This window comes from Aquarana catesbeiana, linkage group LG11, assembly GCF_042186555.1.
Source record: "Aquarana catesbeiana isolate 2022-GZ linkage group LG11, ASM4218655v1, whole genome shotgun sequence".
NCBI lineage: Eukaryota > Metazoa > Chordata > Amphibia > Anura > Ranidae > Aquarana > Aquarana catesbeiana.
Genome location: NC_133334.1, coordinates 46,702,653 through 46,717,926, shown reverse-complemented (window position 1 = coordinate 46,717,926; position 15,274 = coordinate 46,702,653). Strand labels below are relative to the sequence as shown.

At 42.8% G+C, this 15,274-nt stretch overlaps 1 protein-coding gene across 1 annotated transcript in view; it reads right to left on the bottom strand.

Annotated features, from left to right (window-relative positions):
- Positions 1 to 669: 669 nt before the first annotated feature.
- Positions 670 to 15,274, bottom strand: part of LOC141111700 (astacin-like metalloendopeptidase) — a 96,308-nt gene continuing 81,703 nt past the window's right edge. Inside the window, exon 12 of the mRNA XM_073603847.1 lies at positions 670 to 857. Coding sequence (XP_073459948.1) covers positions 670 to 857 — 188 coding nt within the window. The remainder of the gene's footprint in view (positions 858 to 15,274) is intronic.

The following is a 15,274-nucleotide window of genomic DNA, read 5'->3' as shown; positions in this document are numbered from 1 at the left end:
AATAACAACTGTGTCCTCAGCTGTGCCCCAGCCGGCTCGAAAACATTGCGACTTTCCAATTTTTCTTTCCCATGGGACCTAAGTCCTGATAGAACCACCAACAACCAACCAAGGTGGGATTCCATACCCAGTATGGGTCCCCCAAAAATTCAATAATCTGTTTTAATTCTTGACCCCCCAAAGACCCCTGACCCGCCATGTGAGCTTGAGTGACACCTCACTAAAGTGAGTCCCTCTACACCTGAAGAGCCCTCTGAACCCCTTCTTGCAATCCCAAAAAACAAAAATCTGTTCCAACCGCATTTAAATGCACACCATCATCCCTCCAATAACGAATAGACAAGTCTTCCAGATCCTGATGGCGAACCACCACACCCCCAAGACGAGACAAAAAGCGTCCTATCTCCCTGTTGGCTTTTATCCTGGCCTTATTCAAGCGTTCTACAGAACGCGCATGACGCCAATTGTGTCATGCCACTATGTCTGACCACACTATGATAACACCAGGGAAATCACGCATCAATCGCAAAATGTCGAATTTAACATCCCGGAAAATATCCCTAGCAGCCCGAACCCCCATGTCATTCCCTACCACGGAGAGCACCAAAACATCAGGAGGCCAATCCACTCTAGAATAATAGTGAAATTCAGGAAGAACCCAGCCCCACATCATGCCTCTGACTCCCAGCCATTTGCAGACTGCTTCACTCCGGGGAACGCCGAGCTGTCTCCCTTCGGGTCGTGCATCCGCTCTGATCGCCCTCCAGAAGACATAAGAGTCACCCAGAATCCACACCAGGCCTTGAGGAAAACCTGCAACAGACAACCAAAGAAAAACCTAGAGCCCACAAACAGAACTACAAAAAAGGAAATAACATCATGAAACAAACATTATAGCATGTGCGGACGGACATAAATTTTAAAACGGTCAGATTCCCACCTCCCTAGCCGCTTCTGTGGACTCAATCCCCAGCGAGCCGCCTCCGTAGCTGCCCCTACCCTGAATGAATGAGTATTGAATTGAGAGGCTGGCATGCCAACCGTCAGCAAACAGCGCTTAAAAATCGCCACAAACTGGAAACGCGACAAGGATGAGCTATCCTCATGCTGCAAAAACGTCCCTTGTACACCCTTCCGAACCCGTGCGAAGCGCTGTACAGCAAGCACCAGACACACCGTCTCCGGAAGCACCTTAAACAATGTCACGTAAACCCCTTTGCCCAGCTGATCAGTTTTTGATCTGCTGATACGGAGCTGAATGCTATCCGCAGTGATCTGCACCTCCGAAAACATCAAACCACCCTCACCGCATTTGTTTTTACTCACACACTCCCCAATCCTCAGGGCTCCAAAAAAGGCCAACGAAAAAGCTGCCGTAAACAGCTGAACCTCATAAGGCGAGGAACAAACCCTGTGCAAGATTCCTACCAGGTCCTGTAGCAGCCCAAAAGACACCGGGCGTCTGGTATCTCTTACCACGCGTCCGCGCCGAAAACCTTTCATGGCCTGACGCACCATAAAATCCTTTGTAACATCCCGCAGGCCTCGTAGCTTGTAAAGATCCTCAGAGAGTTCTTTGCCATGAGGTGCCATGTTGAACTTCCAGTGACCAGTATGAGAGAGTGAGAGCAATAACACCAAATTTAACACACCTGCTCCCTATTCACACTGGAGACCTTGTAACACTAACGAGTTACATGACACCAGGGAGGGAAAATGGCTCAATTTGGACATTTTCACTTAGGGGTGTACTCACTTTTGTTGCCAGCGGTTTAGACATTAATGGCTGTGTGTTGAGTTATTTTGAGGGGACAGCAAATTTACACTGTTATACAAGCTGTACACTCACTACTTTACATTGTAGCAAAGTGTCATTTCTTCAGAGCCGGTTCACACGACAGCAGCGGCAACTTGCAAAACGACTTCTATATAGAAGTCAATGCAAGTCGCCTCAAGTCGCCCCCAAAGTAGTACAGGAACCTTTTTCTGACTTGAGTCGCTCCTGTTAGAACGGTTCCATTGTACAGAACGGAACGCGACGACAAGTCGTCCCAGTGTGAACCGGCTCTTAGTGTTGTCACATGAAAAGATATAATTAAATATTTACAAAAATGTGAGGGGTGTACTCCCTTTTGTGAGATACTGTATATATTGAAGAGGAGATTATGGGGGGATATGATCAACATGTTTAAATACATAAGTGGTCCATATACTGAAGTGAACTTGGTGTTGAATTATTTACTTTAAGGTCATCACACAGGACAAGGGGGTACTCTTTATGTCTGGGGAAAAAGAGTTTTCATCTCCAAATACGGAAAGGTTTCTTCCCAGTAAAGGTTGTGAAAATGTGGAATAGACTCCCTCCGGAGGTGGTTCTTGGTGGATTCTTTCCTAAATGTACATAATATAACTGGATACGAATATTTATAGGTAAAGTTGGTCCAGGGAATATCTGATTGCCTCTCAGGAGATCAGGAAGGAATTTTTTCCCTGCTGGTGCACATTGGATCATGCTTTGCTGGGGTTTTTCACCTTCCTCTGATCAAATGTGGGTATAGGATTCTGTATACTGGATTGTATGATTATTTTTATTTTTTTTTCCCTTTTATTGGTTGAACTAGATGGACTTGTGTCTTCTTTCAATCAGACTAACTATGTAACTATGTAACAAATCATCTGGTAGGTGTAACAGCTCCCGTATATGAATTTTATCTGCTTGTTTTGAGTTTAGTTTTCAAACTATTGAGGGCAGGGCTCCCCTTTATGTTTTTTTTCTGATCTTTTCTACAATAGTTGTTCATATCTTCTGATGCACGTCGGTTCCTTTAAAATCTTTGCTGCTGTTTGCAATCATGCACAAACTCCTACAGAAGCATTTAAAATCTAACTATTGCTAAATTGCAAGAACTGCCGGAATGAAGTTTCAAATACTAGAACAAACCGCATCGGGGAAACTACAAATATATAATCACAGTGATTGCTTTATAGAACGTGCCTTTGAATAGCATTTGTGCCAGCAAATTGAACTGTCGTTAGGTTGATCAGCTATTTTATTTGAACATTTTACTGGTCTTAGAAGTTTGTATGATGATGACATTCACATCTAGAAAAAATAAAAAGCTTAATATTCCTTTCTGGTGTCCTGCTGCCACCCGGTGGTCACGTAGAGGAAGCACAAATCCCATTTTTAGTTGGCAGGAGATCTAATTCACGTACAGTGGAACCTCGGATTGCGAGTAACGCGTTTAAGGAGCGTTTCACAATATGAGCAATTCTTTTTTTAAAAATCCTGACTCGGTTTGCGAGTGTTGTCTCACAAAACGAATAGGATTCAAGCCTCTGCGGTGTGCTGTACCACATTTGGCCAGAGGTGTGGGGGCGCCGGTGACACTCTGAGCCGTTCGGAGCCGTTCAGAAGCACTCGGAAATACTTGGAAACACTCGGAAATACTCAGTTCCCGAGTGTTTCTGAGCCTTTCCTAGGGTTTTCGAGTGCATTCGAGCGATCTCCGAGTATTTCGGAGTCTCTCCGGCACCCCCCACGTCTGCCCACATGCGGTATTCAATGCAATAGAAGTCAATGTGGAACAAATTATCTTCGTTTCCATTGACTTCTATGGGGAAATTTGCTTTGATATGCGAATGCTTTGGATTACAAGCATTCTCCTGGAACAGATTATGCTCGTAATCCAAGGTTCCACTGTAGAATTTTTTTAATGTAACTTAACCTGCCCAGGCCAATTAACAGCTTTTAGCGCTCTCACATTTTGAATGACAAATGCGCGGTGATGCAACGCTGTATCCATATGAAAATGTTATCACTTTTTTTTTAGACAGATAGAGCTTTCTTTTGGTGGTATACTATCTACTCACCACTGGGGTTTTTAATTTTTGCTAAATAAACCAAAAAAGACAGAAATTTTTGAAAAAAAAAATGTCTTAATTTCTGTTATAAATTTTTGTAAATAAGTAATTTTTCTTCTCAACTGATGTGTACTTATAGGCCGCACTAATGGGCACTGATGAGGCTGCACTGATGAGGAGGCACTGATAGGCGGCACTGATAAGCTGCACTGATTGGCACTGATGGGGCTGCACTGATGATCAGTGGCCTGACTATCAGTGTAAAGAATGTACTGAGAGCCTTGTTGGTTATCAGCTTTCCTTTCCTCGCGCACTGTGTCTGTGTGACTTCCGATAGCCGGCAAGTATGTTCAGTTGTGATTGGCCCTTTACTGCGATCTGTGATTGGCTGTGTTCATGGACACCTTCCCAGAACTAGAGAGCTGCGCTGTAGCTGTCTTTCGGCTGTAGCACCTTACTAAAGTGTTTAAAGGGTAAGTTCATTTTTTCAAAGAAAAATTAGGAGTTCAACTAACAACTCCAAATATTCTAGCCACCCCTTTAGACCCTGTACCCCACAATACACAGCCCCGGAGTGAGTATCCAACATATAGCTTGCCCATTGATCATGTCAACATGCTGACCAATGAGAAGTGCAGTTCTTATTCCGGTAAAGTACTGTCCCAGGAAAAAGAAGCACTTTTCATTGGTCAGTGTGACCTTGGGACCGCATTGCCCAAGGACCGCTTGCCATGGTGAGCATTATAATGGATACTCACTCCCAGGATAGGTATTGCGGAGTAAAAGTGCACAGACCGCTCCACCCGCAGAATGGGGCATCATGACTGCAATGTGTAGCGGGCTCTGGAGGAGTGGGCAGGATATTCGGAGTTGGTTCACCTTTTCATGTTTGTGAAAAGGTAAACTTACCCTTTTACCAATAAAGTTGCCAATATTTTTGAAGTGGAGCTTTGACTGAATGTAGCATTGAAGTAGACATTGTAATATTCTGTACAGTCCATTTCATGATTTACACAGGCAGGTGATCCCACAAGGTAATTGTGCGGGTTTTCTAATTTACTCCTAATTGGACAAATAATCATCTTCATCACACTGATGAGTTAATCTTCAAAAAGCAAGCAGGAGCCATAGAAAGATGCCTAGCTCTGCAGTGTGGTAGAGGTGTCTAAATTACAGGACAGACTAGACAGAATTGCAATGGGATTGCAAAAGGTATTTCATTTCTGTATCTAGCTGTTTTTCTCAAGTATTTTATGATTCATACCCAAAAAGGATACCTGAATATGCATAATACATAAAAACATTCTATAAGCACACAGAGGATGTCATAGGCTTGTTGTATATACAGTGCCTTGAAAAAATATTCATACCCCTTGAAATTTTCCACATTTTGTCATGTTACAACCAAAAACGTAAATGTATTTTATTGGGATTTTATGAGATAGACCAACACAAAGTGGCACATAATTGTGAAGTGGAAGGAAAATGATAAATGGTTTTCAAATTCTTTTCCAAATAAATATGTGAAAAGTGTGGCGTGCATTTGTATTCAGCCCCCCTGAGTCAATACTTTGTGGAACCACTTTTCAATGCAAATACAGCTGCAAGTCTTTTTGGGGATGTCTCTACCAGCTTTGCACATCTAGAGAGTGACATTTTTGCCCATTCTTCTTTGTAAAATAGATCAAGTTCTGTCAGATTGGATGGAGACATCTGTGAACAGCAATTTTCAAGTCTTGCCACAGATTCTCAATTGGATTTAGGTTTGAACTTTGACTGGGCCATTCTAACACATGAATATGCTTTGATCTAAACCATTCCATTGTAGCTCTGGCTGTATGTTTAGGGTTGTGGTCCCGCTCGAAGGTGAACACCCCCCCAGTCTCAGGTCTTTTGCAGACTCTAACAGGTTTTCTTCTAAGATTGTCCTGTATTTGGCTCCATCCATCTTCCCATCAACTCTGACCAGCTTCCCTGTCCCTGCTGAAGAAAAGCAACCCAACAACATGATGCTGCCACCACCATGTTTCACGGTGAGGATGGTATGTTCAGGGTGATGTGCAGTGTTCGTTTTCCACCACATATAACGTTTTGTTTTTAGGCCAAAAAGTTAAATCTTGGTCTCATCTGACCAGAGAACCTTCACATGTTTGCTGTGTCCCTCACATGGCTTCTCGCAAACTGCAAATGGGCCTTCTTATGGCTTTCTTTCAACTATGGCATTCTTCTTGCCACTCTTCCATAAAGGCCAGATTTGTGGAGTGCACAACTAATATTTGTCCTGTGGAGAGAATCTCCCACCTGACCTGTGGATCTCTGCAGCTCCTCCAGAGTTACCATGGACCTCTTGGCTGTTTCTCTGACTAATGCTCTGCTTGCCCGGCCTGTCAGTTTAGGTGGACGGCCATGTCTTGGTAGGTTTGTAGTTGTATCATACTCTTTCCATTTTTGGATAATACATTGAACAGTGCTCCGTGAGATGTTGAAAGCTTGGGATATTTTTTTATAACCTAACCCTGCTTTAAGCTTCTCCACAACTTTATCCCTGACCCGTCTGGTGTGTTCCTTGGCCTTCACGATGCTGTTTGTTCACTAAGGTTCTCTAACAAACCCGTGAGGGCTTCACAGAACAGCTGTATTTATACTGAGATTAAATTACACACAGGCGGACACTATTTACTAATTAGGTCACTTTTGAGGGCAATTGGTTCCACTAGATTTTAGTTAGGGGTATTAGAGTAAAGGGGGCTGAATACAAATGCACACCACACTTTTCACATATTTATTTGAAAAAAAAAAGTTGCTTTATCATTTTTCTTCCACTTTCTTCCACAATTATGTGCCACTTTGTGTTGGTCTTTCACATAAAATGCCAATAAAATACATTTACATTTTTGGTTGTTACATGACAGAATGTGGAAAATTTCAAGGGGTATGAATACTTTTTCAAGGCACTGTACATTGTTCGCTCTTTTGTGCGAGTCTTTGGGGTCAGCTCAGACCCACAATGGCTGAAACAATCTGGGGGGAGGCACTTATAACACAGAGGAATTTCCCAACAACAATATATATATATATATTATACTGTAATATGTGTCCTTCAATGTGTTTATCACTCCATTGAGTTTAGGACTCCGGAGTTAAATGAGAGCTATTCTTCTGAATGGAAGAGTAGAAGAAAAATAAAATACAGAATCCAGTCATGTGACCTGTCAAAGTCAAGCAACTGCCGTCTCCGGTAAGCAGAGAGAACACCCAGGGACACCACAGGTTCCACACCACCACCTGCATTTAGTGTTAGGAATGTAAAGGACAGCTCGCCGTGCGGACTAATATTGCGGCATATAGTGGATGGAGGATAGCAATATCCACTCTCCTTTATAATTGTCCCTTTAGGCGGTTTATCCTGTAATTGATTTACAGTGAGGAAAAAGAATGACACGCCAGTCATGAACTGAATATAATGTTATGAGTTTATGAAAAATTTCCAGCCACCATTATTGTTCTGCCTACAGCAGGATATTAATTAAGTTGTTTTGCCTGCAATATCAGATTTGACCACAAGATGGTGCCAGTGGTAAATGTACCGCTTTTGAAGAAACTAGAAACTGTTCACCTTTAACAAAACTTCCCATCATCCTTCAGTCTAAGAAAGAGAAACCTGGCATCCTGGGAACTCAGACTCCATTTTAGAGACTGAAAGAAGGAACCAGCTATCAGAGCACATGTTGGACTAAAACTTTTATCTCCTAAACTCTGGTGAGAAATACTTATCGCCATCTACAGTTTAGCTTATTCATTGTATTTCTGTATATTTTGTATACTGATTATATGTATCTGTATTTGTTTTTTTATAAATAGTTTCACCCACCCTGTTTTGTTAACCACTTCAGCTCCAGAAAATTTACCCCCTTCATGACCAGGCCATTTTTCTGCGATGCGTTACTTTAACGGACAATTGCGCCGTCGTGCCATGCTGTACCTAAACAAAATTGATGTCCTTTTTATCCCACAAATAGAGCTTTCTTTTGGTGGTATTTGATCACCTCTGCCTTTTTTATTTTTTGCGATATAAACAAAAAATGCCGACAATTTTGAAAACAAAACAATATTTTTACGTTCTGCTATAAAACATATCCAATTAAAAAAAAATGTAAAAAAAATCTAATTTCTTCACCAATTTAGACCAATATTTATTCTGCTACATATTTTTGGTAAAAAAAAATCCCAATAAGTGTATATTGATTGGTTTGCCAAACATTATAGTGTCTACAAACAATATGCAATATTTTTTTTAATTTTTTTGTAATTTGTTAAAAATCAAAGGATTAAATGTGTGCCTAACATTTGCATACTCACTGTGGGGGAGGTGCTTGTACCAGCAGAAGGCATGGATCAGTGCTCCTGCTTAGCAGAGACACAAGATCCATGCCTTCTGTAGTGACAGAACAGCGATCTGCCTATGTACCAAAGCATCGGCGGGTGCCGGTGGACATAGAGTTCGCCGTACCCATCAATCAGCTCCCACTGTGTCTAATCACAGCGGGAGTGCCCCAAACCCAGAAGTGTAAGATCACATACTAGATACGTGATCTTGCGCAGGAGAGCCATATACAGTATACGGTCTGCAAGAGGTTAAAGTTCATGTGCTTGTAAAGGCAGGTGTCCCAATCCTTTTGGTAATATAGTGTATATTCAAATCCAAAAACAAAAATGGAATGTATTGCAGCTTACCAATTCTTACATGAGGTGGCTGTATTATTTTCATTAGTTTTTATTTTCAGCAAGTACATAAAGTAACCGTTGATGTTGCCAGAAATATTATGTTCTTGTCACTACCCATGTGCTGAAAGTAGGGTTACATCGATACTGTATCAGTATCAGTGCCGATACCGAGAATTTGTCCGAGTACTTGTACTCGTGCAAATGCTCCGGTGCTTAGTCCAAAACTTCCCGGAAGTCAGTGGGCAGAGAGAAGACGCGCTGGAAGGTAAGGTGGCCGGGGCAGGGGCGCAGCCGTTATGCTTACCCAAGACAAACAGTTCCATCAGAATCGGCTATCAGATTCGGCTAGATTCAGTAAAGGAAGTGACGTTCCGTCAGAACACTGCGACGCCCATTTTGGTACACCCTGCACTCGCCTGTAGTAAGTTTGCAGTCAGAAGGCGGCAGCGGACATCTTGTTACACCCAGCCCATATAGTGAAATTATTTCACTATATGGGCTGGGTGTAACAAGATGTCCGCTGCCGCCTTCTGACTGCAGGCTTACTGCAGCCGAGTGTAGGATGTACCAAGATGGGCATTGCTGTGTTCTGACGGAACATCACTTCCGTTACCGAATCTAAAGGGTTATCGATTGGGACAGAACTATAACAACAACAACATAAAAAATATATTATAATATTTATTATTATTCATTTTGTAAGTTGCAGTGAGGCCAATCTGTGCCCATCAGTTATGCCAATCAGTGCCGCCTTTCGGTGCCCATCAGTGCCTGCCCATCAGTTCCCTTCAGTGCCGCCCATCAATGCCACCTAGTATTGCCCATAAGTGCCGCATATCAGTGCCACCTATCAGTGCCCATCAGTCAGTGCCACCTATTAGTGCTGCATATCAGTGCCACCTATCAGTGCCCATGAGTGCTGCATATTAGTGCCTCCTCTTCAGTGCCACCCCATCAGTGTCCTTCAGTGCCATCTCATCAGTGCAGCCTCATCAGTGCCCATCAGTGCTGCATGTTACCACCCCATCAGTGCCACCCCATCAGTGCCACCTCATAGGTGCCTATCAGTGCCCATTAGTGCTGCATATTAGTGCCTCCTCATCAGTGCCAGCTATCAGTGCTGCATATTAGTGCCTCCTCATCTGTGCCAGCCGATCAGTGCCGCCTCATCAGTGCCCATCAATGCCACCTATCAGTGCTGCAAAAGATGATATCATTAGTCTGTATTGTGCTTTGAAAACTGTAACATGACATTAAAAAAAAGTATCGGTATCGGTGAGTACTTGAAAAAAAGTATCTGTACTTGTACTCAGTCTGAAAAAGTGGTATCGGTGAAACCCTAGCTGAAAGGAGAGCAAAAAGAAAGTTATCAACATTTGTATACTATTAATTCCGTTAGTCCCCATGTAAAGGAGATGAGCAAATGCAGACATGCTTTAAAGGGGTTATAAAGCTTTGTGTTTTTTCACCTTAATGCATCCTATGCATTAAGGTGAAAAAACAACTGGCACTCACTGGCCCCCTAGCCCCCGTTTTACTTACCTGAACCCCTTCATTCAGTTGGCGGGGACGCGCTGTCTCCCTCTCCATGTGCTCCCGGCTCTTGAATGGATAGATTGATAGCAGCACAGCCATTGGCTCCCGCTGCTGTCAATTGCGCCGGGGGGAGGGGCCGACTCCTGCATTTGGCCTCTATGGTGGACTCAGGAGCGCACCCGAAAGGTAATCCCCCAGAGGAGCTCTTCTGCCAGGGGGTTATCTAATGTGGGGAGGAGTCGCGAGAGCCGCCGGGGAACCCAGAAGAGTAGGTTCAGGGCCACTCTGTGCAAAACGAGCTGCACAGTGGAGGTAAGTATAATATGTTTGTTATTTTAAAAAAAAAAAAAAAATTACCCTTACAATCACTTTAAGTCCAGCCTGGGTGACAACTATAGATACAGCGGAGAAATGAGTGTGTACCAGGTGAAAATAAGAGAAAATAATACTGAAAACAAAAGACAACTGAGAGTCTTTATCAGCAGGCTTTAAGTGTTTTGCATTTCTATACAAGCCTATGGCAGATCAGATGGAGGTTTGCCAAATGCATCTGCCAATAAGTTTTAAATGATCTCAGAAGCTTCTGAAGCTAATGTCAAAATAATGCCATGAACACAAGACAAAAGCCCATTGACATAAGCCCTCATGCAGCCACAATATATACCTGCAATATAGAAAATGTGTGTTTTTGGGTTTGTATAGATTTTAATCTTAAATGGATGCCACCTCATCCTTCCAATACTAACTATACCCTCTTGTACTGCAGACTTGCAGGTGGATGGCTTTTTTCTATTGGGACCTTTGAAGAATAGACAGGCACATGTGCAGCACAACACAGGCCCAAAGACTGAAAAGAAGAGTCTGACATAGGAGTGGGCTTCTGAACTGGGTCACCCTCTAATCTAAGGTAAGTCAAACAAGGTTTAGTTAACATGGGTTGGTCAGTTAGAATAAAGTTATTTGAAGGAATAGTTACCCTTTAAACTATCAGTCATTGGTTAGTAGGCAGCATATAAAGTCACGATCTTCAACTGCCTTGCTGCATCCTGGGAGCCTTAAACTTTGAAACTTTTCACAGCCTATACACCCCCCTCCCACATCACACACACATACACCCAGTCCATTGTATCTCATGATTGGTGGGTGTATCCCAATGACCAGACACCTATGCTGTATTATGGTATTCAGTGACTTCTATAAGTTCCTTAATCATTTAATGATATTGGGGGACTCCAAGTGTGCAGCAGAGGCTCTCTGAGGACTGTTGCCAAGATCTGAAGGCCCTGAATTGTGTCTGACAATACACAAGGTTGGGTTATTGGGTGCTTCAACAGACTGGTTGACTTTAAAATCTTTCAGTTTAAAGGCCCCAGAACAGGCGAGGTAACAATACTATAAGTTGGATTATTTGGAGCTTCTGCAGACTGGTTGACTTTAATTCCTTTCAGTTTGATGGCACCCCACAATGCCAGATCATACTAGAGGTTAGGTTATTGGATGCCTCAACAGACTGGTTGACTTTAAATTCTTTCAGCATGAAAGCTCCAGTTTATGTGAGATTACATTACCAAAGGTTGCATTATTGGGTGCTTTAACTTATTGGTTGGCTTTGAAATCTTTTAGTGTGAAGGCCCCAGATCATGTGAGATAACATTACTAGAGGTTGGGTTATTGGGAGCTTCAACAGACTTATAGACTTTATTTTTTTTCCATTTTAAAGGCACTAAAAAAAAATATTGATAACAATACAAGAGGTTAGGTTATTGGATGCCATAACAGACTGGTTGACTTTAAATTCTTTTAGTTTGAAGGCCCCAGCATCATGTGAGATAGCATTACTAGAAGACGGGTTATTGAGTGCTTCAACAGACTTGTTGACTTGAAATTCTTTCAGTATGAAGGCCCCAGATAATGTCAGATAACATTCTCGAGGTCGGGTTATTGGATGCTTGAACAGACTGGTTGACTTTAAATTATTTCAGTGTGAAAGCTCCAGTTTATGTGAGATTACATTGCTAGAGGGTGGATTATTGGGTGCTTTGACACATTGGTTGACTTTGAAATCTTTCATTGTGAAGGCCCCAGATCATGTTAGATAACATTACTAGAGGTTGGGTTATTGGGAACTTCAACAGACTTGTAGACTTTATTTTTTTCCATTTTTTAAGGCATTAGAAAAAAAAATCAGATAACAATACTAGAGGGTAGGTTATTGGATGCTTTAACAGACTGGTTGACTTAAATTTTTTTTAGTTTGAAGGCCCCAGCATCATGTTAGATAGCATTACTAGAAGACGGGTTATTGAGTGCTTCAACAAACTTGTTCACTTGAAATTCTTTCAGTATGAAGGCCCCAGATAATGTCAGAGAACATTCTCGAGGTTGGGTTATTGGATGCTTGAACAGACTGGTTGACTTTAAATTATTTCAGTTTGAAAGCCGCAGGATAACGTGAGATAACTTTACTTGAGGCTGGTTTATCAGGTGCTTCAGCAGACTTGTTGAAATGTTTTCTGTGTGAGCAATCCGGATTATGTAAAGTAACATTCTCAAGTTTTGGTCATTGGGTGCTTCAACAGACTGGTTGAATTTGTGAAGGCTCTGGATTATGTCAGATAACATTCTCGAGGTTAGGTTATTGGGTGCTTTGACAGCACTGGTTGCCTTTAAATTCTCTCTGTTGTAAAAAACAAAGTGTAGTCTGTTCCAAGATCATTAGTCTCCATCCAACGTCTCACACTGCAGAAAAGAAAACAAATATGATCATTTTATCACATTGAAGATTGTTAGGGCATAACTGCAAGCACTATCAAATAATTTCCAGGGCCACATTACAGCTCAACTAGTATAAAACTTACAGAACTTTTAGAGAGAACTGTCAAAGGCTGCGAGACTGATTTACCAAAGCAGTCATTTTTTATTTAGCTTTTTGATGGTGTGTTGAGTTCAAACCAATCATGTGCATGGGAATTAAAAAATGATCTCCAGACAAACTGCTAAATACACATATTCATACACATACATATACACTACTGTGCAAAAGTTTTATGCAGCTGTAAAAATAAAATAAAAACGTTTTCAGAAATAGAAGTGTGTCAATAGTTTATTTGTATCAATTAACAAAATGGACAGGTGACAGATGCACGCCATTGGGGTCAGGAGTGCACGGCTAAGGTAGTGGACCTTATGGCTGACTGCCGCGGATGGGGCTCTGGGTGGTTCAGGAAAGCAGGTCCTCTGCACCAACGACACAGATCACACTGGGAGCTAGAGCATGAGATTCCCCAGGGTGCAGAGTCTAAGAGCCAGCAGGTGTTCACCAGAGCCCCTAGTGGTGGGGATGGACTTCGCTGCAACTGGCTCCAGGTCTAGCCCCCAGGGTCTCACGGCTCACGCTTACAGTAGGCTCCTGAAGGAGAGAGAGGAAGCAGCAGACCGGGACAACAAGGGATAGTCAGGGGATAAGCCAAAAGGTTGGGGCAACGAGCAGACAGGGATAGTCAAAAGAACACGCCAAAGGTCAGGGTATGAAGCAGACAAGGATAGTCAAGAACAAGCCAAGGACGGTAAACAGAATCAGACATAGATCACAGGGCAAGACGCACAGGAAGCCAAACACACAATATTGATCAGCGAGGCTGGCTTGCAGTGCACAGGTTAATATAGCATTCCCAGTTAGAGGCTGGGGTGGAGCCATGCTTGAGAGAAGAATACTTAAGCAGACGGGTGTGAGAGTGCAGGTCTAAGGCTGATACAGAACCAGGCGTAAGCAGACAGACAAGGCATGAAAGTATTACTGCAGATTCATGACAATGGGCTTTGTGGGGGCCAAACCATCACTTCCTCCTTGTTTTTCTTTATGCTGACATTGGCTGCATGTTTGGGGTCATTTTCCTGCTGCGGAATACATTTGGAACCAATCACAAGCCTCTCTGATGGTAAGGCATGATGGATAAGTATCTGCCTGTATTTTTCAGCATTGAGGACATCATTAATCCTGACCAAATCTCCAACTCCATTTGCAGAAATGCAGCCCCCCTTTACCATGCTTCACTGTTGCCTACAGACACTCATTATTGTACCGCTCTCCAGCCCTTTGCCAACAAACTGCCTCCTGCTACAGCCAAATATTTAAATTTTTGACTCATCAGTCCAGAGCACCTGCTGCCATTTTACTGCAAGCCAGTTCCTATGTTTTTGTGCATAGTTGAATCACTTTGTTTCCATGTCGGAGGTATGTATTTTTGGCCGCAGTTCTTCCATGAAGGCCACTTCTGGCCACACTTTTTCAGGCAGTAAGTAGATGGGTGTACCTGGGTCCCACTGGTGTCCACCAGTTCTGTGCTAATGGCACTGCTAGACATCTTCCAATGTCGAAGAGAAGTAAGCACGATGTTTCCTTGGCCGACCACTGCGTCTACGGTCCTCAACTTTGCCCATTTCTTTGTGCTTCCTCAAAACAGCTTAAACAGCACATATTGAAATCCCAGTCTGCTTCAAAAATTTTGCCTGGGAAAGACCTTGCTGATGAAGTATAACTACCTTATGTCTTGTTGCTGTGCTCAGGCTTGCCATGGTGAATGACCTGTGATATGAAACTATCTCCCACAACCACACCTTAGTAGCAAAGTTTGGCTGTTCCTCACCCGGTTTTAAGTCTCCTACACAGCTGTTTCTGTTAATGACTGTTTTAATCTACATATAACATTGATGATCATTAGCATCTGCTTGGTATAATTGATTAATCATACACCTAAATCTAATCCTACAAAATCCCTGACTTTGTGCAAGTGTACAAAGTAGGGGTGCAACGGATCGTCGCGGATCCGTGCTCCGCGGATCGCGGGTGTGCCGATCCGCGGAGCACTCTGCGGCCTCGGCTATAGGAAAGGCCGCGGCTTCGGCCTAGCTCCGGAGTGGCGGCCATCTTGGTACACCCGCCGCTGTCTCAACAGGAAGTTTTGTTTCGTCGCCGCCATCTTGCTACACCCCACACTCCTGCACAGTACAGTAATGATAGAGTGAGAAGGGGGCAAGCGGACATCTTGTTACACCCACCGGAATTTTAGATTTAAAAGCTATTTTCAACACAAAACCAAGTTTATATGCATAAATACAGTATTTGTAGATCGGACAGACTGTTTAGATG